General features: G+C 37.6%; 1 protein-coding gene across 1 annotated transcript in view; it reads left to right on the plus strand.

The window, feature by feature from the left end:
• RFX4 (regulatory factor X4) overlaps positions 1 to 26,130 on the plus strand; it is a 100,506-nt gene that overhangs the window by 61,942 nt on the left and 12,434 nt on the right. Inside the window, exons 6-15 of the mRNA XM_089528037.1 lie at positions 147 to 360; positions 1,770 to 1,847; positions 3,022 to 3,185; positions 4,420 to 4,520; positions 8,935 to 8,993; positions 11,692 to 11,836; positions 16,034 to 16,128; positions 19,064 to 19,181; positions 21,223 to 21,342; positions 24,727 to 24,888. Coding sequence (XP_089384163.1) covers positions 147 to 360; positions 1,770 to 1,847; positions 3,022 to 3,185; positions 4,420 to 4,520; positions 8,935 to 8,993; positions 11,692 to 11,836; positions 16,034 to 16,128; positions 19,064 to 19,181; positions 21,223 to 21,342; positions 24,727 to 24,888 — 1,256 coding nt within the window. The remainder of the gene's footprint in view (positions 1 to 146; positions 361 to 1,769; positions 1,848 to 3,021; positions 3,186 to 4,419; positions 4,521 to 8,934; positions 8,994 to 11,691; positions 11,837 to 16,033; positions 16,129 to 19,063; positions 19,182 to 21,222; positions 21,343 to 24,726; positions 24,889 to 26,130) is intronic.

Below are 26,130 nucleotides of genomic sequence, written 5' to 3' on the forward strand. Positions count from 1 at the left end.
GTTGGCAGAATATGTCATATTACTTCATTTGCACTCCAATGTTAACTTGTAAACTGATGCAAAATCTGTTTTGTTCTCAATTTCCTGTCTAAATCTTACTGATGGAATACATCCCTTGTTTTTAAATCTATATTTTAACATTTCAGGTACCATTACTATGGCATTGCAGTAAAAGAGAGTTCTCAGTATTATGACGTGATGTATTCTAAGAAAGGAGCAGCCTGGGTCAATGAAACAGGAAAAAAAGAAGTAACCAAACAGACAGTGGCATATTCACCACGATCCAAACTTGGGACATTACTGCCAGAGTTTCCAAATGTCAAAGATCTAAATCTGCCAGCCAGCTTGCCAGAGGAGAAGGTAACTCTAGTGAAATAACCATTAGCCTGCAGTGCTTTTTGCTTTCCCTTCTGTTGATGAAAGGTTGACCTAACATCTTTAAAAAAATAAAATACCTCCCGAGAAGACTTGAGTTTTAAAAGCTCTGCCTTTATTTATGAGGAATTTAACTGCTCACTGCACCAGAAACAACTATCTCCCTGCCTGGCTCAGGCTTGCAGTTTTTCTTGCAATGTACATGTAAAGTTTTCTTTCTTTGCTTTGGTGAAGTTAACATTATCATACAGGAGATTTGTCACTGACTCTCTCAACATCTTGTACTAACCTTCCAACAACATGAGATAATTCACATAGGTCTTTCTGTCTTGCCCCCACCAGTTAGTTTAATGGATACAAAGGTGATCATTAGACTAATAATTACAAAAGAGAGGGCCCTTTTAGTTGTCTCCCGACACTTCTGGGATGAGCTTCTATCTGGGATTCATTAGAATCCTTCTTCAGGAAACCTGTTTTTTTCTACCTGTGCTTCCTCAATTCTTAATAGTTCTAATGTACCTTCCTTCCCCTATACTGAGATCCCAGTCCCCTTCCTATACAAGCTTTTAATCTCCCCTGAAAAATCCAGTATAATGATGAGAGAGCCAGACACAGATCTCCAGTATCTTATGTAGAATGACCCTAAGGATGCATCCACACTGTGGATATAATCTGTCATGGCTCAATGCTTTGAAATTCTGGGATTTGTGGTTTTGTGAGGTATTTAGCCTTCTTTGTTGGAGAGCTTTGGTGCCTCAACAGACTATAAATCCCAAAATTCCATAGCACTGAGCCAGGGCAGTCAAGGTGGTGTTCATTATTTCTGCAGTGCAGATGCAGCCATTTCTGTAGTGTGGGTATAGACTGAGACACGCTCAGAAATGAGATCATAGGGCTAAATTGTTATTTTTATTGTAACATGTTATTTGTTTTTGTCTGGGGAGGGAGAAGAACCCGCTTACTTACTGAAACATTTTTTTAATTGTACTATCTTCCTTGCAATATATGGCAAGATGAAGTTCCAGACTCTGGGGTGGTTGGTGATAATCAGAATGGCAGGTTATAGGGGCATGGAAGGTAAAGACAATGTGCCAGAGGTTAGAAAAGTTGAGCTACAACTGGGGTGGATTGGGGAGATGTTATTTAGAAAGCAAGTTTTCCAAATTCTGAATCTCTGGCTTAGAGGTCTCTGGGTCAATGTGTTCCTGTTGATGAGAATTTGAGCTGGTTATGCCAAGTTCCTTTAGAATCTATGCCCTTGTGACTCAGAGAACACTTTATCCAATGTACTAAAAGGCAGGTCTCTGCTAGGAGTTGGGACCATTACAATGTTAAATTAAAGCAGAGAAATGTTTTAAAAGATTTTAAAAAATCTTTTTCTTTCCCCCTACCAGGTATCTACTTTTATTATGATGTACAGAACACACTGTCAAAGGATACTTGACACAGTAATAAGAGCCAACTTTGATGAGGTTTGTAGAGACACAACAACAAAAAATATTGGCATGGACAAAAGTCATTGTTTATGTTATACTGCATTTGAGAATGGTGATGTAGTCACTGATACTGATTTGGTTCTGAATGTTCAATTGCTTAAGGAACTGAACAATTGGGGGTGTCTGGTTTTTGTGATAGCAGGGGAGCTGTTAGTTTGATTGGGAATAAAGGTTCAGAGATGGTGGCTGAGAATGAGATTCTGGGGAATGGGTTTATAGAACAAAAAGCCTCCAATGATAATGTTGAAAGAAGGTTGTAGAGTAGGCAGTGGATTGAAAAGCAAGTACCTGAGGGAAGCATAGGTGTCAAAGCACTACTCTTGAACAAAAAAAGGCAGAGGAAACAGGGAACAGGAGGCAATATGACGCTCCAGAGAAATATCATGATGAGCTGCCTATGTCCTTAAATGAGGGGAAGAGATAAACATAAGAATGTCTATTTAATAGATAAACAGATATAGAAGGTTGGGCACAGTAGTCAATCTAGCCTGAAATGAAGTCTTCTGAAAAACAGATGGGTGATTGACCAATGGAGATGCTGGGAAAAGGTGTTAATAGGTCCTTGCACATCACATCATTATAGCACTAAAATTTCACTTTAACTGCAATTGCAACATATTAGGGAATCCTGATTTTGTAAGACACTGGAGCTCTCTGGCTGAGAATTTTAAATGCCCCTTCCTAAACTGGAAATCCCATAATTTTTTAGCATGTTACCATGGTGGATAAAATAGAATCATAATTGTGTAGTGTGAGAGGACCTAAACAGAAAATATGATTTGTGCAAAACTACATGGCAGTTAAAGTGGGATTGTAATTGTGTGGTGTGAAAGGACCCAAACAAAAAATACGATTTGGACTAAGCTACACCTTGGATCTAGAACAGGAACAGCTGTGCAATACTGGGATGAAAGAAGCCCTCAGGAAAGGAAAGGGCTAAGATAATATAGGGCTGCTGAGTTTTGAGTTTTGTCCCTAACAAGACAATTCTGCCCCAATGTGGTTTCTATTATTAGTATTATTATTATTATTGATTCTGGTCTAGCAACCATTGAGAATGCCTCAAGAGCCAAGAAGCCCTTGGGCAGCAGGTTATTTTAAAACAGGCAGTGAAAAATATTACACTTTTTGTGTCTTTGTGTACATCTAGGTTCAAAGTTTTCTTCTGCACTTTTGGCAAGGGATGCCACCTCACATGCTTCCCGTACTGGGATCTTCCACGGTAGTAAATATAGTTGGAGTTTGTGATTCCATATTATATAAAGCTATTTCTGGTGTTTTGATGCCCACGGTGTTGCAGGCATTACCTGATAGGTGAGTATATTTAACCATACTGGTGTTTGTGAGTGTTCACATGTGTTTATTTCTCCCTTACTCAAATCTTAAAGAGGGTTTTCCTATGGAAGTAAAATGGATGTTTATGAATTATAGTGGCATGATTAGTGTATATTTCAATCCAAATGGGTCTGACTGGGGTAAAATTAAATCCAGTGCATTCAAATGGGTCTGATTGGGTCGATGTTGTAATTAAAGGAAGGAAGGATGGCATAGTCAGGAAGGTGCAAGTATTTGAATAAATACAGATTTTGCAGGCAAGCTTAGAAAAGTCACTATTTTGGAACAAAAAAGTTACAAGTCTGAGAAACTGCTCCATCCCCAGCTAGTCAACAGGGCCACCAAAAATAACTTTTCTAATTTCTCCCAGTGACTGTGGGATCCAGATTACAAATCTCACATGAATGTTGGTTGTGTAATAATAATTCAGTGGCCCACTTGAATAAGGACATGTCACTATGGGCACAGGATATCATGAACAGAGATATGGCAAGTAGGGAGACTTTCTTACTGCTTTCTTACTGCTTTCCTCATCTGTTGTTTTTTCTGTTCTGAATTCCCTCAAAATGACTTTTCCCACTGCAGGGTTTTGTGCTTACACTTTACTTATACACAGTAAATGTAGTTTTGTGGCATGGAGTTGCTAAGTATCTCTCAAGAGAGAATTCTTAGTAGCTTCACTCAAGATAAGTTACCTGGATTTGAAGGGTGGTAAATGGAATATATATGAAAATGCTAACATAAATGTATCTCGTGTACCTAGCAGATTGTATTATTTTAATGAAGAATTATTGCTTTGTAAAATGCCTCTTTGTAAAATGTGATCTTTTCTTTCTTTTTGAGAACTTTATTTTTAAAAAAGATATAAATATAGGTATTCCATTCAGTAGTTAAAGATGCATATATGTATTTTATAGGCTTTCGTGGACATTTTAGATTCTGTATTGCAGACTCTTATTTTGTAATCCATTCACAGCACAATCCTGTGCATGGATATCCAGAAGTAAATAAGACTTATTCCCAAATACACATGCACAGGGTTGTGTTCTTAATGGACCTAATACCAAGTATGTAGGCATCAGATTTCAGCCTCAAAATTCATGTACCAGCGAAAGTTAGATTGGTGGGAGACGTTCATTTTTTGTGCTTGCAAGGCATTAAAGTAAAGACAAAGCGTCTACCTAGAATTCTGAAGTAGTGCTTTCCTTTTCAGCTTGACTCAGGTGATCCGAAAGTTTGCCAAACAGCTGGATGAATGGCTAAAAGTGGCTCTCCATGACTTACCAGAAAACCTGCGCAATATCAAGTTTGAGTGTACGTATTGTGTCGTCTCTTACTCTAGGCAGGAAAACAATATGGCGTTACCCAATGTTAGTGACAAACATAGAACTTAGTAATTCAAATAAAATACTGCTTTCTAATTATTATTATTATTATTATTATTATTATTATTATTATTTGTATTCCGCTTTTTCTCAAAGGAATCAAAGCAGATTCCAACCGTATAAATAAAACATCAAACAATTAAAAATTACAATTTAAAAACCCCCAAACCCTACCACTCCCCCAATCATAAAAACAGTGATCAACCCCTAAAAAAAAATTAAACATAAAAAATATTAAAATCCAATATGGACACTAAAATTTCAGGCAGATTAGCGCTAGAAATGAGTTTCTTTCACCTAGATCAGGAGAGGTGTAAAGGTAGATTTGGATCCAGTGGTAGCTGTCTAAGGAATATGAAGAAGAGTGTGAGAGATTTTTGATTTATAGTTGTTTCACAGTACTGTAGCAACAAAATCCACCCGCCTCCAAATCAGGCTACTGATTTGGACGCGGATAACCAGGGGATATCCAACTTTTGTTCAAAATGACCGTGGATTCAGTACAGATAGTAAAATAAAATTCATAAGTTCTGAATGTGCTCAGAGACAATTTGCTGTTTATCTCTCTGGGAGAAATGGGTGTGCTTGTTGTTCAGAGGCTTCAGCATTTTCTGTTTTTTAAAATGTATTTCTATATTGCTTCCCAAGGCTCTCAAGGCAATGAACAAATAAGAAACAATTATAACAGTACACAGGTTTTTTAAAATTAAAAAAAAACACAACCACATTAATCCACTCCTTTAAAACCTTTTGCTGTAGTTCTTAGGGGTTTTTGTTTGTTTGTTTGTTTTTAATGTCCAAATGACACTTTTGTTATCTTGGGCAATTTGCTAGCAATTATCAGCAACAGTTGAAGGTTTTTATTCCCACCTTCTGATTTTTTTACTCCTACATTTTGCAATATATTTGATCAAACAGGTCTTATGCATCTATTGTTGTGGTTCATGCTGGGTTTTCTTGGCCACTTGGTGGTTTCAAGATGGATGGTGGAAAATGTACTGGCCATTCTATCATCCTCTTATCCCCACTTGTCTTCTTTTTGCTGTTTTTTTAGAGTTATAGCTTTATCATATATGAGTAAAATAGTGAAATAACACTTTTGCATCGAACAGTTGCTTCACTACAACTCTAAGATTTTTTTTTAAAGGAACACATTCCAGTCTTTGCAAGCCATGCCCTCAATTTAAAAAAAAATCCTTCTCGTGGGGATCTAAGAAATCATGGTGTCCAGCAACAAGCAGCTCACCCCAATAACAGAAAAGGGCCCACTGACAGGTATCAAGTGGGCATGGAGGCTACAGTAGCTGGCAATACTAGGCAAAATCAAAGGAGCTTTATTGCAAGAGCTCATACTTCTTTAGACATGTTTAGAAGAACCCTGTGTCAGTGAGCATATATGGACTAACCCAGGGCATTGCTGGAACCCTGGTTTACCATGCTTGAGCCAGTGTGGTGCCTCCCATTTTTCTGATGTGGCTAACCAAACCATGGTTAGCCACATCATGATTTCTTGCATTGCCTGAAACAGCAGCAGTGTTTTGCCTTGTCATTCCCAACATTCCAGAGAAGCAAACCTTAAAATAAATTCTAGTTTCTTTATCTGGCATTTTAGGGAGAGAAACAAGCCTTGTTCTGACTGCTGCCATGTTTGAACATCTCCAGTGGTGCACCAAGCATTTTTAATTAGCAAGGACGATTATGTCATCTGTCAATCATTTTAGGTTTCCCTTTACTCTCTGATCTTAGTCCTCACAGTAATGGAGTGGAAATGATTCCCACCATCCACCAGCAATAATAGAGTTATGTGACCTCACTGAAGAATATGGCAATGCTTGGGAACATGGAAGACAGTAGGGAGGGAAAAAAGCCACCTACTGACGAACTGATTCAACAAAGGAGGCCATGGCTTTGAATTTGCATGGTCTGAGCAGAGGCTTGATGACTGAGGTTCTTGGCAACCTCTCATTCATAGGGCTGCTAAAAGTCAAAACCAACCTGACAGAAAACAACACCACAACACATTTCCCTTACTGTGCAACATTATTTTGGGATCACTTGGTCCTTGAATGGGCAGTTAAAACCTAAGATTTTGAACACACACAAAAAAACTGTGCAGACTGGTTTGTTGATATGCTTGCACCTTTAGCGTATCCTTGGAAGTATGGTTATGAGGATTGTCACAATACATGACAGAATGCCAAAATTTGCCATTGAAACCATGAGAAACAGATCATGGCTTTTGTTCAGCTGCTCCTGTTACAGGTGGGAGAAAATAGAAAGCAAGAGCCAGCACACTGGCACATCTCCAGCACACCATGAATTCTACTGAATTTTGATTTGTCATGATGTGTGATTTATTTATTTTTTATTAAAAAGAGACCTCACCAGCCTACTCCTGACCCCCATAATTCTTTCAGTCCTCACCAGACTATGAGTGTTTATATATCACTTGACATGGCACTGAATTCAGGCGAGTCAGCATTAATGGATACTACTTCTGGCTTTGGAGAACAAGATGAAATTCTTTTCACTGATGGCCTGAGCAAAATTTTTGCCCATTCAATCCATTAAAGAAATCTCAAGACTTTGGACTTTTTGAATACAGCTTGAGGTCTTTTTAACTTTGGAGTTTTTTTTTAAAAAAGAAGAAAATAAAGCAGGCGATCAAATTACCCTTTCTCCACAGGAAAGGGCACTACACTTCTTCAGGCATGCTTTGTAGATGCCTGCAGTGCACATCACCTATTGATGAAGCCTGCTTTATTTCATGGCTCTCAATTCTTCTCCTTTCATAAGTGCTAAATTCCACATCACAAAGTTTTCCCCCAAAAAGAAAAGAAAGGAAAGCAAGAGAATGGGAGGGAGACGAAAGGAGAGGGGAATTCCCTTTGGAGAAAGATTAAGCACTGATTAGCACCAAAAATTAAAACCATCTTTTGTCGAGGAGACTCAGAACATAAACCACTAGACAATATTTTATGGAATTTAATAATTGGCTGAAATGTTATCCTTTGAGAATGGATGAACTTTGCTACTAACAGACAGTAAAACAGAACAGAACATTGAAAGAACAATTTTGACTGTTCTCCCTGTGGTTAAAGTTGTCCTGTACTGAGAATGTTGTATAGCAGAAATCCAGTGGGATATTAGGACAACTTATTTGCTTATTGTTGACTTAACAAACAGGTATAATACGAATTACTCTGTCCTTTTGTTTTTCATCTAGATAACTTTGGATTTAAGCACAGGTTTATAAATATTTTATTTATAAAGCAAGGTTTATAAATAAAGCATAATAATAATAATAAGGTCATAAACATATTCAAATTCTTATTGTTTAACAGATTATTACAATATTAGGAAATCTGAAAAGTGCAGATATAAATTGGTAATATATACAGATATAAATTATTAACTTACTAGGAATTAGTAAGTACATACTAGCAGATGGAATGATTTTGACCCTGTGGTCTCATTGATGAACTATGTGATTACATAAATGGGTCCATATTTTGGATTATTTCAGTGTAATAGTTATTAGCCCCAAACTAGTCACCACTTTATTTATTTTATTAATTGCATAACTTTATTAAATAAAATTCAATTCCGATTGTTTTTAAAAACGGCCTCTGGATCCTAAACTGAGTGAATCAGGGAGACCCAAAGATAAACTGAGGGCTTTGGGGGACAAAAAGTCACAAGTGGAAGTCAACAGGTCAGGATGGTCACAACTGATTTACATAGCAATCCTAGTGGGAAATGGGAACTATATTGTGAAGACTCCATTAATTCATAGTCCTGCCAAAATGGGAGGTGAAATTACTTAGCCAGCCTCAGGCTAGTGGGACTTATGGGAGGAATGAGGTGGCTTTCAGTACTCCATGATTTAGATGCCTTCTGATGGGGAGTATTGTATCCATTGGACCTAGGTATGCCACTGTCTTCTTGGAGGGGCACTTCATCCTAACCCTCCATTTCTAAACTAGCCTCTAATTGGGGTTAGGATTTCCCTACCCAGTGTCATAGATTTCAGTGGGACATTGCCTTGATTCAGAAAAAAAATATTTCAGCTAATGCAGCTTCCACAAATACGCTTCTTAGTAAAAACATCTTAAAACAGCCCTGCATACATGCTGAAGTAATAAAATGTGTACGAAATCATATAATAAATTTGTATGATTATTCATACAGCTGCCTAGTTGAAAAAAATGTTAGTGTCCTGACTAGTCGTTTTAAAAATGATGTTTCACACATTAAATACCAAAGTGATAAAAATATGAGACCTTTTTGACGCCAAAATAATCAGCGTGACTTAACCACATACATATCTCCTTCATTGGCAGTATCCAGAAGGTTTTCTCAAATTCTTCGGAGGCAGACATCGTTAAACCACCTTTGTCAGGTATTTTGTCTGCCTTTGTTACGCGTATTTTTTTTAGTTCTTGTGATTTATTAATATTTCTCCTTGTAGTTAATATAAATATATGTATTTTATTTGTTCCCATTTCATGCTGATTTAAAAATACACGCAGAGCCAGAATACTCTGAGGCGGAGGGAGGGATGGGACAGGGCAGGGCAGGATGGGACGGGACACTATGGGATTTCACAGAATTTCCTGTGAAAGTGCTGTAGTGGGGAATCTCCTCTCTTTGGTTGGTGCTACATTGCACAGATTAAACTGCAGTGGCTGGCCTGGTCTCCAGGTGTTTGAGTATATTTCTGCAGTTCTGAGCAAAGCTAAGGTAAAAGTAAAAATCTATTCTACTTAAACTAATAGCAGTAACAACTGCCCTTTGTGCCTAACTTTCTCTTCCTTTGCTCTTTTTCTGCTCCATATTAAGGAAATACATACAGAAGGCTTTCCCCCTTGAATCAGATCATCTCATCCCATACTGATTTTAGGAAAGTACGTGCACAGTTTTAAAATGTATAGATAGGCTCCCTTTGGCTTTTAAGGATATTGAGGATCATGTCTCACTGCTAATCCCTCAAAAAATTAGCAGATTTGCAAGGACAGCAGTGGTTACCTATCCACGCCCTTCCTCTCTGTTGAAATATAGAGCTGTTTGTGTCTACTGTCCTGTCATGCATACGTTTGCTACCCCCGGGTGTGATAGAGAATATTATTCTGTCCATCAGTGATGTTGAAGTAAAATTCAGCTCCCAGTCTGGTTCAGTTTAGAGTGCCTTTCCACTGCATAATTACTGTGCTATGATCCCACTTTAATTGCCTTGGTTCCATCCTATGGAATCCTGGGATTTGCAGTTTAGAGAGGGGGCATTTAAAATTTTCAGCCAGACAGCTCTAGTGCCTCACCAAACCACAAACTCTAGGATTCCATAGGACACATCCATGGCTGTTAAAGTGCCATAATAGTGTAATGGATATAGACTAGAGTTTGGGATGGGTAGGATGCCATCTTATCCTTTACCTCATGCAGTAAAACTTCTTAAAGCTGGAAGTAATTATTGTTTTACAAGGTCCAGAACAGAGACTCATTGACACTTTTTTTTTGCTGCTGTAACCATGTACAAATTAAAAGTGTCTTGGTTTCATGCATAGGTTTCATGAGTTCAGGTGCAACTTAGCATGAAGTGATAAATTCAAAGTGGGAGATATTTTTTTTCATTTCAGAACCGACAATATGGATTAGCCTTTGGTGCGGCTGAAAGAATAAGCCTACTGGCATGCAAAGATGAAACTAGTAGAGCCAGCCCAAAATATTTTTTCTGCCTGAAGGGGAACAGTAGATGGCATCCCCCCCCCCTACCCTGCCCCAAATGATAGTTATAGTATCTTGTACACAACCCCAATAAGGTTAGTTTCTAAACTAATGCAGAAGATGTCACAAACAGTTCTCTAGGAAAGTAAAAATACAGGAATAAAATCTAACCATTTGCTGCCTTTTTATGATATCCTATGAAAGCTAGTGTCTTCCTTGTCACTGGAACATTGAATCTGCTGTGGATTTGGCCTGCAGTGTGAAGGAGCTATCCAGGGTTTTGGACCTGTATGAGGGATAGGCATCAGCACTTAGAATTGCTCTTCTAAAGTTTAGACTAATACCCTATTGACATGGAAGCCACCAGATTATAATAATGGTAACCAGAATCTGTTATCTGAGTCATCCATTTCACTCTTCCTGATTCAAGAGGTGAAGATTAAAACTCTGAACTATTAGTGTGGATAAAGAAAAAAACATTAAAAAGCTGGGGAGCATCCAATGGAATCCACAAAAGAAACAAGATACATGTTTCCAAATGCTCAAAAAATGGTTGTTTATTGGTAGGAAAAACCCAATGTATTTCAGCATATTTGTACTCCTAAGGCTTTGTTCAGGCTGTACAGAATCATGAAACGCCAACTTATAAATACATAATATCACCTTGTATAACATCATTACATTTGTACATTGCCTATAGCCTGTACATACCTACTTAAATTCAAACTGCAGAAATTTCTGAACCAAGAATTCTGAAACCATTTACTGGACAAATGAAAACATGTGAGTAAAAACTGAAGGTATGTTATATTTTGTAAATTCTCCTTCCAACATATTAAAAAAACCTCTTCCATTATAATTTTTTTCTTACATTTGTATAATACCTATAGACTGTAGGTAAGTAGAGCCACTAAGCAATTAGGCTTGTAATGATGATGTTATGCAATGTGATGTTATATACTGTATTTATGAGCTATTAGTTTATAATGTTATATAGTGCACTGATGAAGGCCTTAACAAGACACATGACCAAAATATGCCAGACTTTTCTACCAATTGAAAACATCTTTATAGTGTCTTGAGATGTGTTTCTTGTTCCACATGTGGAAAAAGAAAAAACACTTTTTTTCTTAAATAAAAAAACCACAGTCGAGCAAGAACAGGGAGAGAACTGGCAGATTAAGCCCTCCAATCAAAATCTGTAACCAATGAGCTGAATTAAATTCAGAGATGCCTGTGGTGACCTGCGGCTTTTCCAAAATAGACCAAGGGGAAAATCAACTTAGCAGGCCTCAATAAGAAAGCGTATAAAGGGATAAAGTCTATTTTTAAGTTAATAAACCATAAACTAATGAATTGTTTGGACTGGATTATAGGCATCAAGAACTGTGATCCACAGTGCTGACATTACATTCCAAATGTTGGAAGACTGGAGGAACGTGGACCTTAACAGCATCACCAAACAGACGCTATACACCATGGAAGACTCCAGAGAGGAGCACAGGAAGCTTATAATGCAATGTAAGAATGTAAAGCTCTCACTTCTGAAAGAGGCAACTCTGGCCTCTCATGGCTGTATCTTGGAAAATTTGCTTTGTGAACCACAGAATCCCCTTCCCAACATAGTTCCTGGTCATGATGTCTGTAGACTGTTTGAATTGTAGTCCAAGCTCCACTTAAGGCAAATGCAGAGTTCCATGGCTAATTAATGTGATTGCTCTGACATTAATGTGGCTTTTTCTACATCCTAATCCACAGATTAAAATTGCAAAATTGCTCCTATTGGCATAATTTGTGGAGAAAGAACTGCTGTTTAACTCTTTCCCTTCTTGCTTTGCCCACTCAGAATTTCTTCCTACTCCCTTCATATTTGCAGAGAAAAAGATTGAACTGGAAGCATTCACAAGCAAGTGTATAATAATGTGATATCCTCCACACTCACTCCAATGCAAATTCTACTCAGGGAAAGGAAATGCATATAGCATTCCAACCTGAAATGCTTTTTAGTGTTCCTGTCTTTTCTGAAGGCATTGTAAATACACCACATTAATTCTAATAAAGCCCTCCTCCTCTGTGTCCCACTGGTGGGTCTATAGAAGAGGAAACAGGAGATGGCCTTCTCACTGCCGCACCCTAATTGAAGAATGTCTGCTCTTTGGAAGTATGAGTTGTGCCAGTACTGGAGTCTTTCCGCCATGAAGTCAAAACCTTTACATAAATTTGGTTTTTAATTGTTGTTGCTTTTAAGCTGTTTTTACCCTGTTGGCATATTTAATGTGTTTGTTTAAGATATTTTATTTTTTTAATCTGGAACTGTTTTAATTTGTTGTCTTATCGGTACACTGCACTTAAATCTCTCAAAGACAGGATATAAATATTTATAAATATACCCTATTATAACTGTGTGTGTGTGTGTGTGTGTGTGTGTGTATTTGTTGATATAATTATAAACAATTACATGGTGTAAAAAGATAAGCTGCAACATATTTCTTTGGTGTAAAACATCCTTCACACCATTTCCTTAGGCAGAGCTCATCACTGAGGTGATAGATGTGTCTTGTAGTGCCTTAACAGCAAACGTTTTTGTTATGTCCCCACTATTATTGTGCTCTGAAAATGAGTTAAAATCACACTACTGACGGATTGATCCAATGAAGGAAGTCACAGCCCTGAGTTTGCAAGATCTGAGCAAGGCTGTTTTTCCCCCCCAGCAAGGCTGTTTTATGACCAGGGCTCTTGGAGGTCTCTCATTCATAGGGTCACCATAAATCAAAGCCAGTTTGAAGACAAATAACGAAGTAGCATCATAATGTGTAAGGGTGGGGTGCATATTTGGTTGTGTATCTTAATAAAATTATGCAGATCAGACAACGTCCATAGTCAGACAAGAGAATGGAAAGATTATTTATTGATTACAAACTACTGAGATTATCACATGTTGAATTGGGGAACATCTCATATTTGAGTTTGGGAAAGGTATTATGTTCTTTACAGCTGTACATTACAGGACTTATTTGAGAAAACTTTAGATACTGAGCAGAAAATAGCTCCTAAAACTGTCCATATTAGTTTTAAGAAGGTGATATAAAATGTCATTAAGGCATTTTATATTCATCATCATATTATTATTGATAAAACGACTAACAATTTATATGCTGTTATGTTTTCTGTTAGTCCAACCCCTAATTTCAAAAAACATGTTTGAGAAGTTACTTCCAACATCTCTTTTACTATTAGAAAACCAAAGCTTGGGGTATAATGTGATAAAGTAATGCCATTACTTCTTGCCTTCTTTTAAGCAATATGGGACACTGTTGTTACTTTTAAATGTTTTAAAGACAATAAGCAATAAGCAAATTTTGTTTTGATAGTGAGCAACATCTACTCATTATTGCAAAAATGTCATTTTTGTAAGGGTATGCATTTGTTGTCATTATTAGTGGTTAGAAGGAAAACAACAAGAAGACAGTGATCAAAGGCCGCAGACTTTATCAAACAAAATATAATTTAAAGTATTACATTTGGTAATAGCTGTCAAGTCAGCTTCCAGTTATAGTGGCCCTATGAATGAGAGACTTCCAAGGCATGCTGTTAGTAATAATGCTGCTCAGATCTTGAAAACTCAGGACTGTGGTTTTCTTGCTTGAATCAGTCCACGTGAAATGTGGTCTTCCTCTTTTCATACTGCCTTCAACTTTACCAGATATTTCCTACTACTACTTGGCGAAGGGCTAAATTTCTCTAACCAGCACAAATGATGGTTTGCCAGCATTTGCCAGATGGTTTGGAGCCCTGGTGGAGCAGTGGTTAAATGCCTGTACTGCAGCCATTCACTCAAAACCACAAGGTTGCGAGTTCAAGACCAGCAAAAGGGCCCAAGCTCGACTCAGGCTTGCATCCTTCCGAGGTCGCTAAAATGAGTACCCAGACTGTTGGGGGCAAATTAGCTTACTTGCTAATTAGCTTACTTGCTGTTCACCGCTATGATCTTTGGAATAGCGGTATATAAATAAAACAAATTATTATTATTATTATTATTATTATTATTAGCATGTGACATATGCTAGTTTGCCATTTCCCATATTTTAATTACTGTGTTTTATTGTTAGGCTATAAAAATAAATATTAGCCATGTTAAAAATGTGGTCCAAAAGTGTTTACATTATAGCACTTAAACCAATAAGATTTTAAAAAAAAGTTTGCACTTCAGAAAAAAACAAAAAGGCAAATTGTGATTTAGTAGACACTGATAAAACAGAGAAGGAAGAAGCATCAGTCACATAGGAAACCCAACACATAAACTAAACCAAACCTGCAATTTTAATCTGGCTGACCAGAATATTATCTCCCCTCTTTGCTTTACAAGATGTACAAAACATTTTTGTTACCATGTGTAATTGGATAATATTGTGGTTAGTGAATTTTAAATTTTTATAACACAAATCCAACCACATATAAGCCCCACTTATAGTAGGACATACTCTTACTAAGTGTGCACAGAACTGCAGCATTACAGATGCAATTCTGTACATACAGTATTTAGTTTGAAGTAACTTCCCGTTTATCCAGGGGAATTTACTACCTTCGTAGGAATGTTTAGGACTCCAGCCTTCATAATTTCTTATTATTGTACTTTTTTTTTTGTATTACTGTACTTCTTATTTGTTGGAGCTACCTTGAACATTTGCAAAAAGTGCCCAAAATGTTTTAAGCAAGTAAAACAATAAATACTATTTATTTTAGTTGCCTGTTGAATATCTGAAAGACATTCCAGTTATAGAAATTATATCTAGAAACTGCTTTGAGGTAATTAAACCTGATGGTAAAGTACGTTTTTATAGGAAATAATTTGCCTTTTAGTTATTACAAATAAATGACTCTAGCAGCAATTATGGCATATACTTGTGCTGCTCTAAAATATTTCCTGATGGGAAGAAACCATCAACAACGTTGGCACATTCTGGGATTAAATAGAATCTTTATGCATTTCTAAATCGATTTCATGCATGACCTTCTTTGTCAAAAGGGTCAGAGTATAGCATTAGCGCTCAGAAGAGTGATCATAGTACAGGTTGGGTCTCTCTTATCTGAAATGCATGGGACCAGAAGTGTTTTCAATTTCAGATTTTGTTGGATTTTGCAATACCTGTACTTACACACCATAATAAGATATCTTGGAGACGGAACGCACATCTAAACACAAAATTTATTTATGTTTCATGTACATCTTATATACATGCCCTGAAGGTAATTTTATACAATACCTTTTAATTGTTTTATGCTTGAAACAAAATCTGTGCACATGGAACCATCCGAAGGCAAAGGTATCGCTATCTGAGCCACCTGAGAAAAAAGTTTTGGTTTTTGAAGTATTTTGGATTTTGGAATTCCAAATAAGGGAGACTCGTCTAACCATGACTTAGTTACACATAGGCACTGCTGAAAACTATAACCAAATTTTGGTGGTCTTTGAATTTTGTTAAGTATTTACAAGCCATTAGTATCAGTGAGGCTTACGTAAAGGAAGACAAAAATGAAGCACAGCTGATAGTTTTGGCTTCTCTAGTAATTAAAAACAGCGTGTTTTTATATAGTTAAGTGGCATATGCAAGGTTACCAGGAGAGATTATTAACTGGCTTGTGATTTTCTTAAAAGAAACTTTCAACAAGAGACAACAGTCAATAATTATTTAAATCAATTGTGCTTTATTTTGCCAGTATATCAGGAGTTTGATCATCTTCTGGAGGAGCAATCACCCATTGAGTCATATGTAGAGTGGCTGGATTCCATGGTGGACAGATGTGTTGTAAAGGTTAGTAAAAGTAGATCTAGGATGCTGTTGGTGTATTGGTTAATGTTAGAAAAACTCAAAGTGAGTCCTGCACTTAATTTCTATAAGCAGGGTCAGTCCTAGTTAATGCTTGAATGGAAGACTGCCAGTCAATACCATATGCTGTAGGCTACATATTTCAAAGGAACTGGAAAACCCACCTCTGCGTATATCTTGTCTAAGAATACATTTGTTTGAAGATAGTCTAGTTCTGTTACCTGAAGAGGACGAGTAGAATTAGCTCTATTTACTCATCATTTACTGGTAACATAATTTTATTGGGCAAAAGACAATTAATAAAATTCTACAAAAAATATTAAAATTAGGACCTATATTTTAGGAAATGGAGAAATACTAATCAATTATGCACAGAAACTGCAGTTTCTTGAATAGCTGTAGAAACAGTTTGCAGTAAAAGAAGCCATTTGCTGCAAAGTATTCTTCAGTTGTTTAAAGTGTTCTGCGGTCCACTCCAAATTATCCAACCTATGTCTGAACTTGTATTTGTTTTCACCACTTGTTTTAATATTTATCTTTTCCTTAATAATAATGATAATAATAATAATAATAATAATAATAATACTGTTTATTTCTAGCCCGCTTTTCCAGAGATTAAAGTGGGTTACAACATGGATATATCAAACAGTGATTTTAGGACCTGAGATATTAGATCTGAATGATTAGTTGGTAATAAATACAGGAAAGTGCAAATGTAACTTGCGATTTTGAATTGTTTTAGAGTGCAAGGTGAAAATTTAGCCTGTGCTTAAACAGAACTGACAACTGTGTGTGCACATGTATGCATGCATGTGCAAAGAACAACACTGAAGGATATAAGTGCAAACAGTGAAACTCTGAAGTATTACTAACATATTAACTAGAGTCTTAGTTTTATTTAATTTAAAAAAACATTAATAAAAATGATGTTAAGATAAAGTAACAAATTTAGGATTTTCACGTTACCTCCATTATTTCCTTTAGACTTATCACAGCAAAGAAAAGGAATACACCAAGTCCAGATCAAATAAAATAAATTGTATCCCTAATAGCTTTTCTTTGCAAGAGTCAGACTGTTCTGTTTCCTTCTGTATGACTCAGAAGAGACTATAAGGAACTGGTGAACCAATGGCTGACTCAGTATGAGATTTTCATGAGATAAGCTCCTGATGTTCTTCCATGGGACTCAATCCAGCACAACAGAGTCATATTCAGATGTAGGGCTTGCACAAGGTTTGTTCGTTGTTGCTTTTTAAATTAGAACTCTCAGAATCCCTCAGTCGACTCAGTTGGAGACTTCTGGGAGTGATACTGTTAAGACCTAAATCCAATTGCAAGTCCTAACTAGAGCTGACCCACTGACTCATTGGACTGTTGTGTAAATGTTGTGATTTGCCATTCAGACATTAATTCAATGAGACTGTTCTTATTTGGACTAGCAATTGGATTTAGGCATTTCCAAGTTTATCACAGTAAACTCTTGTTTCTTTCAGTGAGATTTCAGTGGATGATAATGTTTCTCTCCTGTCCCAGTGGGAATATAATTAGTTTAATTAGTTAATTAGTTTTCTGTGGTATGTGCAACTTAAAAACAATTTGAAGACTGTCTGGAAAATAAGGTTAAAAATGACTTGGGGGAAAATGTGCTGGTCAGTCTGCACAGAAATGACATGCTGGAAGATCCTTGTTTAGGCAGTGGCTCTTGCAACAAGCTCCAGTTGTTCCATTGTTAATGTGGCCATGGTTGTTAAACAAGCTAATAATCTGCTTCATTCAAATTCTGAAGTTTATGACGTGGTGCCTTCTTCCCTTGAATGAATTCCTCTGGGCTTCGGCTTTCTTCTAGCCTTGCACACTAGAATGCTGCCTCCAGTTTAGTCAGCCATAAATGGGGGAGTTGGCAAGGATTTCACAGGGAAACGGCTACTGCCTCTATCACTGCTCTCTGTGTTATAGAGTGCCTTATACTGAATGCCAAAAAATGGTGTGTGGGAGTGTGCCATTTTAGGCTACAGTGTGAATAGATATGATGAAATAGTTAGCCAGCAAAAGCTGAATTTTAGCTATTGCACAAGTATAATTTGCACCAAATAGCTGGAATGTATACAAATACATAGACATAACGGATATCTAACATTCATCCTACCCAGAGCAGATATGTTGAAATGAATTTGACTTACAGTCAGCCATCCATATGCATAGATTTTGCATCCACAGATTCAACCACCCACAGTGTGAAAATATCCCCCCTCCAAAAAAATGTTTTCCAAAAAGCAAACCTTGGTTTTGCCATTTTATATAAGGGACATCATTTTACTACACTATTGTATGTAACAGGACTTGAACATCAATGGATTTTGGTATCTGTGGGGGATCTTGGAATCGGCAGATAACTATTAGATAACTATTAGACATAATTAATTTAAGTCCCACTGATTTCAATGGGCCTACTCTGGGTAAGAGTAATGTTGAATTTAGCCCATTGTTTTTTTACTCTTTCTTTCCAAACCCGAGAAGCATAGCCATTTCCCATTTCCACAATGTGACATGTACTTGTTTTGGCTTGCAATGAGATGAGCATGGGGATTGGTGTAATGATTGTTGATGTTAACAGAGGCACTGATTACTCACTAAGGCAGGAAAAGGAGGTCTTACTCTTCTGTACAGTTCCAGGAAGGTAGGAACATTGTGGAGTTCTCTTCCAACAAGAACTACAGGTCCCTGCAACATACAACCTTCTTCCCACTTCCAACCCACAACAAGTAACACAGTTCAAGACCAGGAGGCAGACTTGTAGACACCAACATCTTACTATAAACATACAATTCATATGCAGTTATAATTGGACTTAATTTTCTAACAAAGAAGACAATATACAATGAAGATGCATCTGCATCACATCTGTTCTTTTTCTTGACAGGTAGCTGCTAAGAGACAAGGCTCTTTGAAGAAAGTAGCTCAACAATTCCTCTTGATGTGGTCCTGTTTTGGCACAAGAGTTATTCGGGATATGACTCTGCACAGTGCCCCCAGTTTTGGTACTTTCACTTTATATCTTGTTATAGCAAGAACAACTTAGCTACATAAGAGAAACTGGTTTAATAGTAAATAGGCTTATTGCCTTGGTATATTAGATGTACACACTACATAGAACTCACAGTTCTTGTTAAAATCTTGCATTCTTAAGCCTCATGAAGGTAATCAGAGGACGGTGAGTTGTACTGGAGAGTTCTTATCTATGACTCTTTTTGCACTACACAGTTATAGCACCACAATTCTATTTTTACTGCGGTGGCTGCATCTTGTTGAATCCTGGAATTTGTAGTCTGGTGAGGCACTAGAGTTTGCTTTGGGTAAGAATTCTGAACTGAAAATCCAAGGATTCCATAAGATGGAACCACAGCAGTTAAAATAGAATCATAGTGCTATCAATGTGTAATGTGAACAGACTCATAAGTGTGCATGCAAATTTTGTATGTTGCAATAGGACTTTGCACGAGTAGTATAGTGTCATAAATAATAGTTCTAGTACCTATTATATATATGTATATATTTAGAGAGAGAGAGAGAGAGAGAGAGAGAGGCATCTGTCATGTTGCTCAGGTGGAGGTGGTACAGGGGAGGACTAGCCTTGCAAGGAAAAGTAACCTACTTTAGGTGGCAGCATGACAGGAGATTGGTGCACAAGATGTTAACCAGGTAGGGTCCATTTAGGCTCTACCTCAGATAGCAAAATATGTTGGAAAGTACTGGATATGAGGGATTAAATTTCAGTGGTTACCCATGTACTGTAATATTAATAACAGAGATTTAAAATACTTTTTGAATTGCAATGCCTGTGGAACTGGCTGATGGAGGAATTCTATCTGTTCTTGTCCAAAAAAGTAAATTTTTCAAGCCGTGGAATAAGCCAAGGACGTAAGAATCCTAAACACAATGACAAGAAAATAAGAAAGGATTTTTAGCTTTTAATTCATTGTGTATAGAATTTCCCTAGAAGTAACTTGACAGTATAGCTATTTTTTGTGCCCCCACTATCATTTCACTTTGCTCAATGGTAGGACTGCTTCTGGACTTTGACATTGTGTATTTTCCCTGCATATAAATATAGGGAGGTAAAAGTAAAAAAAACTTTGTTATACTTAACCTGATTTAAAACCAGTCATAGCAAAATACAATCCTAAAGCAGAAATCCATCTTCTGATGGAAATCAAATAACATCACCTCTTTTCATTTGCCTCAGATCTTTGTCAGCTGATATACAGCAGAAGGTTTCAGTGACCAACCAATTTAATCAGCCTGAAAAACATGGCCATTAACTCTTGCCTGAAATTTCCTGTATAGAAAAATTGCTGTAAAGGTCATTCTCATTAGGACAATTTTCTTGTGGACTGCAGCCCAGAGACCAAGACATAATGGGCCAGAAATTAATTCTAGCTATATAAATCCTGCTGCAAAAACAAAACAATATCCTACTACCTCTAGTTTGACTCCAGTTAGGTCTCCTGGAATATAAATCTCCATGACTGCAGTGGGGCTTAATCCCTTAGGTCAGTCACAGAATCACAGTGTTTTAGGATCTAAAAAACCTTAGGACCATGGGACAGTAGGGGTTCTTTCAGCATTTAACTTATGATACAGTGAGCATTAGCAAGACTTCTTGGGGGATTATCACACACGTTTTTTAAACTGCAATTTCATTCAGAGGGAAGTGGCATTGGTGATGCTGATCGCATGATGCCACTTTCCTCCCATAGCTGCCCCATTCCTGTCCCATCCCGGAATCGTGCAAAAAACTGGAAAAAAATACCAAAAGGCATGCTGGGTAAGACATAAGAGAGGGAGGGCAGGGTTAAGGGAGAGGACAAGAAGTGAGCACGATGGGGGCAGCAGCCCTATTGCACAAAGGAAAGAAGTGCAGTGGTGGCTGCTCCTCAATCAATATTTTGCCCTTTTATTTTTGCAGCAGGAAAGAAGCAAGAAAGGGGCTGGTGTGATAATCTCCATAGAGCCAATAGGATTGAAGAAAAACACAGTTTTATTAATTTATTTTTTTTTTTTGCATTATTTTATCTTTAGGATCTTTTCACCTTATTCACCTGATGTTTGATGACTACGTATTGTACCTATTAGAATCCCTCCATTGTCAAGAGAGAGCTAATGAACTGATGCGGGCAATGAAAGGAGAAGGGGGAACAGGTAATATGCTTGCTTGTAGTTATTTTATAAATGGTCACTTACACCTGCATGCCCACTACTAGCTTGGGGAAAATGTAGCATAAGGTGGCCATGCCTGAAACTATTGAGGTACTGGGTTCAGATTTTAAGAATACAGGAATCCCCCACTTAGCTGATGGATTAGGGACTGCAGCACTGTCAGAAACCAGAGTTGGTCGAAAAGCAGGACCCATGTAGAGAACACAAGGGAATTATGGTGGCTTGCTTGGGGTTGCTTGGTGCGGCTTGCAAAGTCTCTCAGTGGGCTTGTTGCATCCCCCCCCCCCCCCCAGCATGCTATACAAGCAGCACCTTCATGACAGAAAAGTGAATTCCTTATCTGATTAATGGAACTTGTCCTTAATAAGCAAGTATCAAAAAAGTGAGTGGTCAGATAATGGGGTATCGAAAGGCAGAGGCTTCCTGTTTTAAAGCTTAAATCCAGTTAACAGTGCCAGCTAGAGTATAGATAGACTCATTGAATCAAGGTAATGTCTGCAGATACTAATTTATCTATTTGCCATTGATTTGATGGGTCAACTCTAGTTGGGAGTACAAGTTAGATTTAAGTCCAAATAGCATGAACTATACCAAGAGACTGGGAAAGCTAATTTTTTGGATCACTAGCTATGGTAAGTTGGTTTTCTGACAGTTTTTGTTCAAAAAAGTAACTATTCCAAGCTTTGGGTTTAGTTTTCAACCCAACTTTCCCACTTAAGATTTATCTATTGTTTTTGAAACAGACCTCCCCCCCTATTGCCCTTTAGAGGCCTAATTTTATATGTATTAAACAAGGCAAGAACCAAATTAAACTTGGATATTATCAAGTTAAAATTATTGTAAATAATTTATATTGTAAAAAATTGTAAATAATATACTGAATGTACTTTGCATGTGTATCTTTACATGATGATATTAGTTTGCCATCTATACACTAGCTTAGGCCAAATGAAGGCCTACTAATATTAATACATGAATGGGCCAGCACATTTGCTTATTCATTTATTTAAATATTTGGTCCTCAGTCTATATCTGATGTCAGGCTCAGCACCCTTCTGATGTGCTGGGCTTAAGCTCCATCAGACCTAAGTAACTGAACTGGCTGGCAGTAATGGTAACTGTAGTCTAGCACAGTGCGAAGTCATTTAGTTGTGGAAGGGTGAAGTTGGCAGTACTAAGCTGGGCATGAACCAAGGTTCTCCTGCAGCATAAGGCAACTTCATATATTGAAAGCTTACAGAGATATGCACTTTCTTTGTAGCACTTCTTCTGTATAAATCATAACCTAAGATTGGTGAGCAAATCTGTGCACATGATCACTTGCAGGGAGCTATTATTATTTCATATATATGCAAAGGGATCTTGTAGCATCTTTGAGACTAACGGAGCAAAAGAAGGTGTAGCATTATGCCACAACTTATTCCACTCAGTCTCAAAGGTGCTACAAGATCCCTTGGCATACTAATATTCTTAACATGGCTATGTCTCTGTATTTCACATCTATTTTGTGATGGCAGTGAGTAAAAATATGGGCAGAACCTTGCTCAGAACATACAGAATTCCAGTTAGACAGTTCGTTTTTTCTTCCATACTGTCATTGTCTATAAGGCAGGGAAGGAGTCCCCATGGTGCTGTCTCAGATTAATCTGTTAAACTGTGCACTGTCTGGGTACATGGTTGTTGTTTTTTAAAAAAACTTTATTAAAATTATTATTATTATTATTATTATTATTATTATTATTATCTTATATCCTGCCTTTCTCCCAATATAAGGACTCAAAGCAGCGAACAACAAATATAAAACAATACAATTTAAAAAACAGTACAACAACATTAAAATATTTAAACATAAAATTTTAAAAAACAATTCAACGATTTTAAGAGTTAAAACAGTTATAAATTACAATGTAACATGTTAAAAATACAAACTTTAAAATTTATATTGCACAACATTTAAAACCCAGTCCTTATCATCTTAAAAGGCCTGACTGCGCAAAAACATCTTTACCTGGCACTGGAAGGACAGAAGGGATGGCGCCATCCTGGCCTTTCTAGGGAGAGAGTTCCAAAGCTTGGGAGCAGCCACTGAGAAGGCCCTCTCTCTTGTTCCCACCAAACATGCCTGAGAGGGTGGTGGGACAGAGAGAAAGGCCTCCCCAGATGATCTCAAGACTCTAGTGCAGGGGAAGGCAACCTGCGGCCCGCGGGCCGCATGCGGCCCCGCAAGGCCTTGGGACCGGCCCCAGCCCGGTCCTGCCGCCAATTGCTGCCGGGGCCTTTGGTGTCTCGCGCGAGGGGCATGGTGGGGCAATTGTCTATAGAAGCCTCAGAAACATGCATTTATCTTAACGTTTTTTTAAAAATCAGCAATTTTTTTCACGTGTCCTCCATTTTTTATTTAAAAAGTGCCCTCCATTTGAAAATTTTGTCCTACATTTATCCCGGTTTATTTATTTATTTAATTTTTAAAAAAATATTTAATTATTTATTTTTTGGCTTCGGCCCCCCAGTTGTCTGAGGGACAGCAACCCGGCCCCCGGCTCAAAAGGGTTGCCTACCCCTGCTCTAGTGGGCTCATACAGGGAGATAAGGTCCTTCAGATAACCTGGACCCAAGCCATATAGGGTTTTATAGGTCAAAACCAGCACTTTGGATTGTGCCTGGAAACGGACTAGTAGCCAATGGAACTGTCGCAACAAGGGAGTTGTATGCTCCCTAAAGCATACAAAATTATGATTACATTTTGTTGAATGAAAACAACAGAACAACTGAAACTACAAAAACACAAAAAATAAGTGAACAAGAAAAACAAGACAGAAATACTACAATATTGATTATGAACATTGTATCAACAGGTAGTTTTCATGTTTAAATTCATCAAGTAGAGAACTAGGGCAATAGATCATTCCAAAGGTTACTGTGAGTTACAGGATGATGATAAGTAATATTGTTCCTATTGGAATAGCTATTGGACAGGCACAACAAAGGTGTTTTTGAGTGCTTGAAAGTTAAAACCCAGTTGTCTACATACATACACACACATATGCACATACATTCTATTTGATGTTGTGTAAATTTGTATTTTTCAGTGTATGTGGACAGTACAGACTGTGCTTACTGCGTGGTGAGGCACTCTGCACATGCTCAAAGGATGTATCATTCATTAATTCACAGATTTCTAGGGTGAGAGACCCTGAAACAAATTCATCTCTCCTTTTCTCTATGAAGAAAAAAGTTTAGTAATTTAGACATTGCTATTGAAATTGTGTGCCATGTTAAGGAAGGGAATGCAATAGAACAAGCTTGGGGAAGGGAACCCTAGCATGTTATTTTAGCATTTCCCTCCTTCTTTTCTGTTTTTTTCAGTAGAAGTACGTGAAGAGATAACATTGGCAGAACCTGTTCCTCCAAGTCCCTTCCCAGTGCCTTTCTCTCCAGCTAAATCTGCCACCTCTGGGGATGTGCCACCTGCACCCTCACCTGTAAGCAATCAGTCCCCAGAGTATGTTGGCATTGCAGCTACAACAGGTTGGTAAAGTTAAGGGTGACTGGTTGTTTACACACTTCTTAAAGAATACTATCCATCTAAAACTGGACGGGATTGCTTTCTGCACAGAAAACCTATTTTCTGATCAGAAGAATGCAAAAAAATTAAAATAAAGCCCTGTGTTTTACATGCTTTTCTCTGCAGAATAACTCCTCCTCAACATTGCAAAATTTTCAAATAGCAGGAGAAAACTGCATAATTCTCACTAGCCTATTAATCTGGATTTTGGAAAACCTGTTTTCCAACCTGAAAATGAATCAACACAAATATTTTTTTCTACCCCTGCGTACCGTAGTTCCTTAGTTGTACAATGTGGCTGGAGGGGTTTTCTTTTGTTTTGTTTTTTCATTTCAAAATAATGCACAGAAAGAGCAATGAAATGCAGCAGCAGGAAACATGGCAGACACACTTTCTAGAATGCCTGACGTCCTGTATAGTTTTGGTCTCTTTCAATTTGTTGTTCTTTCAACTGTTTTGTCCATTTTCTGTTTCAGTTTGTGATTTAAAAAAAAATTCTGCACAAAATCTGTACACGTTTTCATGTGCACATGTCTCTCTACCTGCATATCTGTACACAGCTGAATCTGGTTTGGACGTTTTTGCAAGCAATTTCCATAATATAATGCATTTTGTGGTTATTTTCTCTAATAGTCATACTTGTATGCACCTTTTCTTCCAATATACCATATATATTCATGTAAAAGTCGACCTCATGTATAAGTCGAGGGCAGTTTTGGGGGCCAAAATCATGGATTTTGATATGACCCATGCATAAGTCAAGGGTCAAACACTGGGACATGTTACAAAAGATCTAAAGAGGGAAACAAAGCACCACTTCTCTCCCTCCTTCTCCCTCTCTGGACCTCTCTCAAGGGTCACAGTCTCGGCATGGAAAATGGGGAAACAAACCTCTGCATACACATTTCCAAGGATCATGGCTTGCATAATGGGTACAAACCCATCTAGTGTCTCTCTTTCCTTTACCCCGAAGATTTCCATAGCCCATGACTTGCAAAACAAGATACAAGTCTCGGCATACTCTCTCTCCCCCTTGCCTCACCAGCTGTTTGTTAGCTCTGGCTATGAAAGAAGACTAAGGGATAAGACACACACACACACACACACAGAGAGAGAGAGAGAGAGAGAGAGCACAGGGACTCAGAGAGGCAAACTCTCCCTCTTTCTTTCTCTCCCTTGCCTCAGCAACTGTTTGTTGGCTCTGG

Source organism: Sceloporus occidentalis, unplaced genomic scaffold (assembly GCF_023333645.1).
Source record: "Sceloporus occidentalis isolate IW3139 unplaced genomic scaffold, rSceOcc1.0.p SCAF_5, whole genome shotgun sequence".
NCBI classification, from domain to species: Eukaryota; Metazoa; Chordata; class Lepidosauria; order Squamata; family Phrynosomatidae; genus Sceloporus; species Sceloporus occidentalis.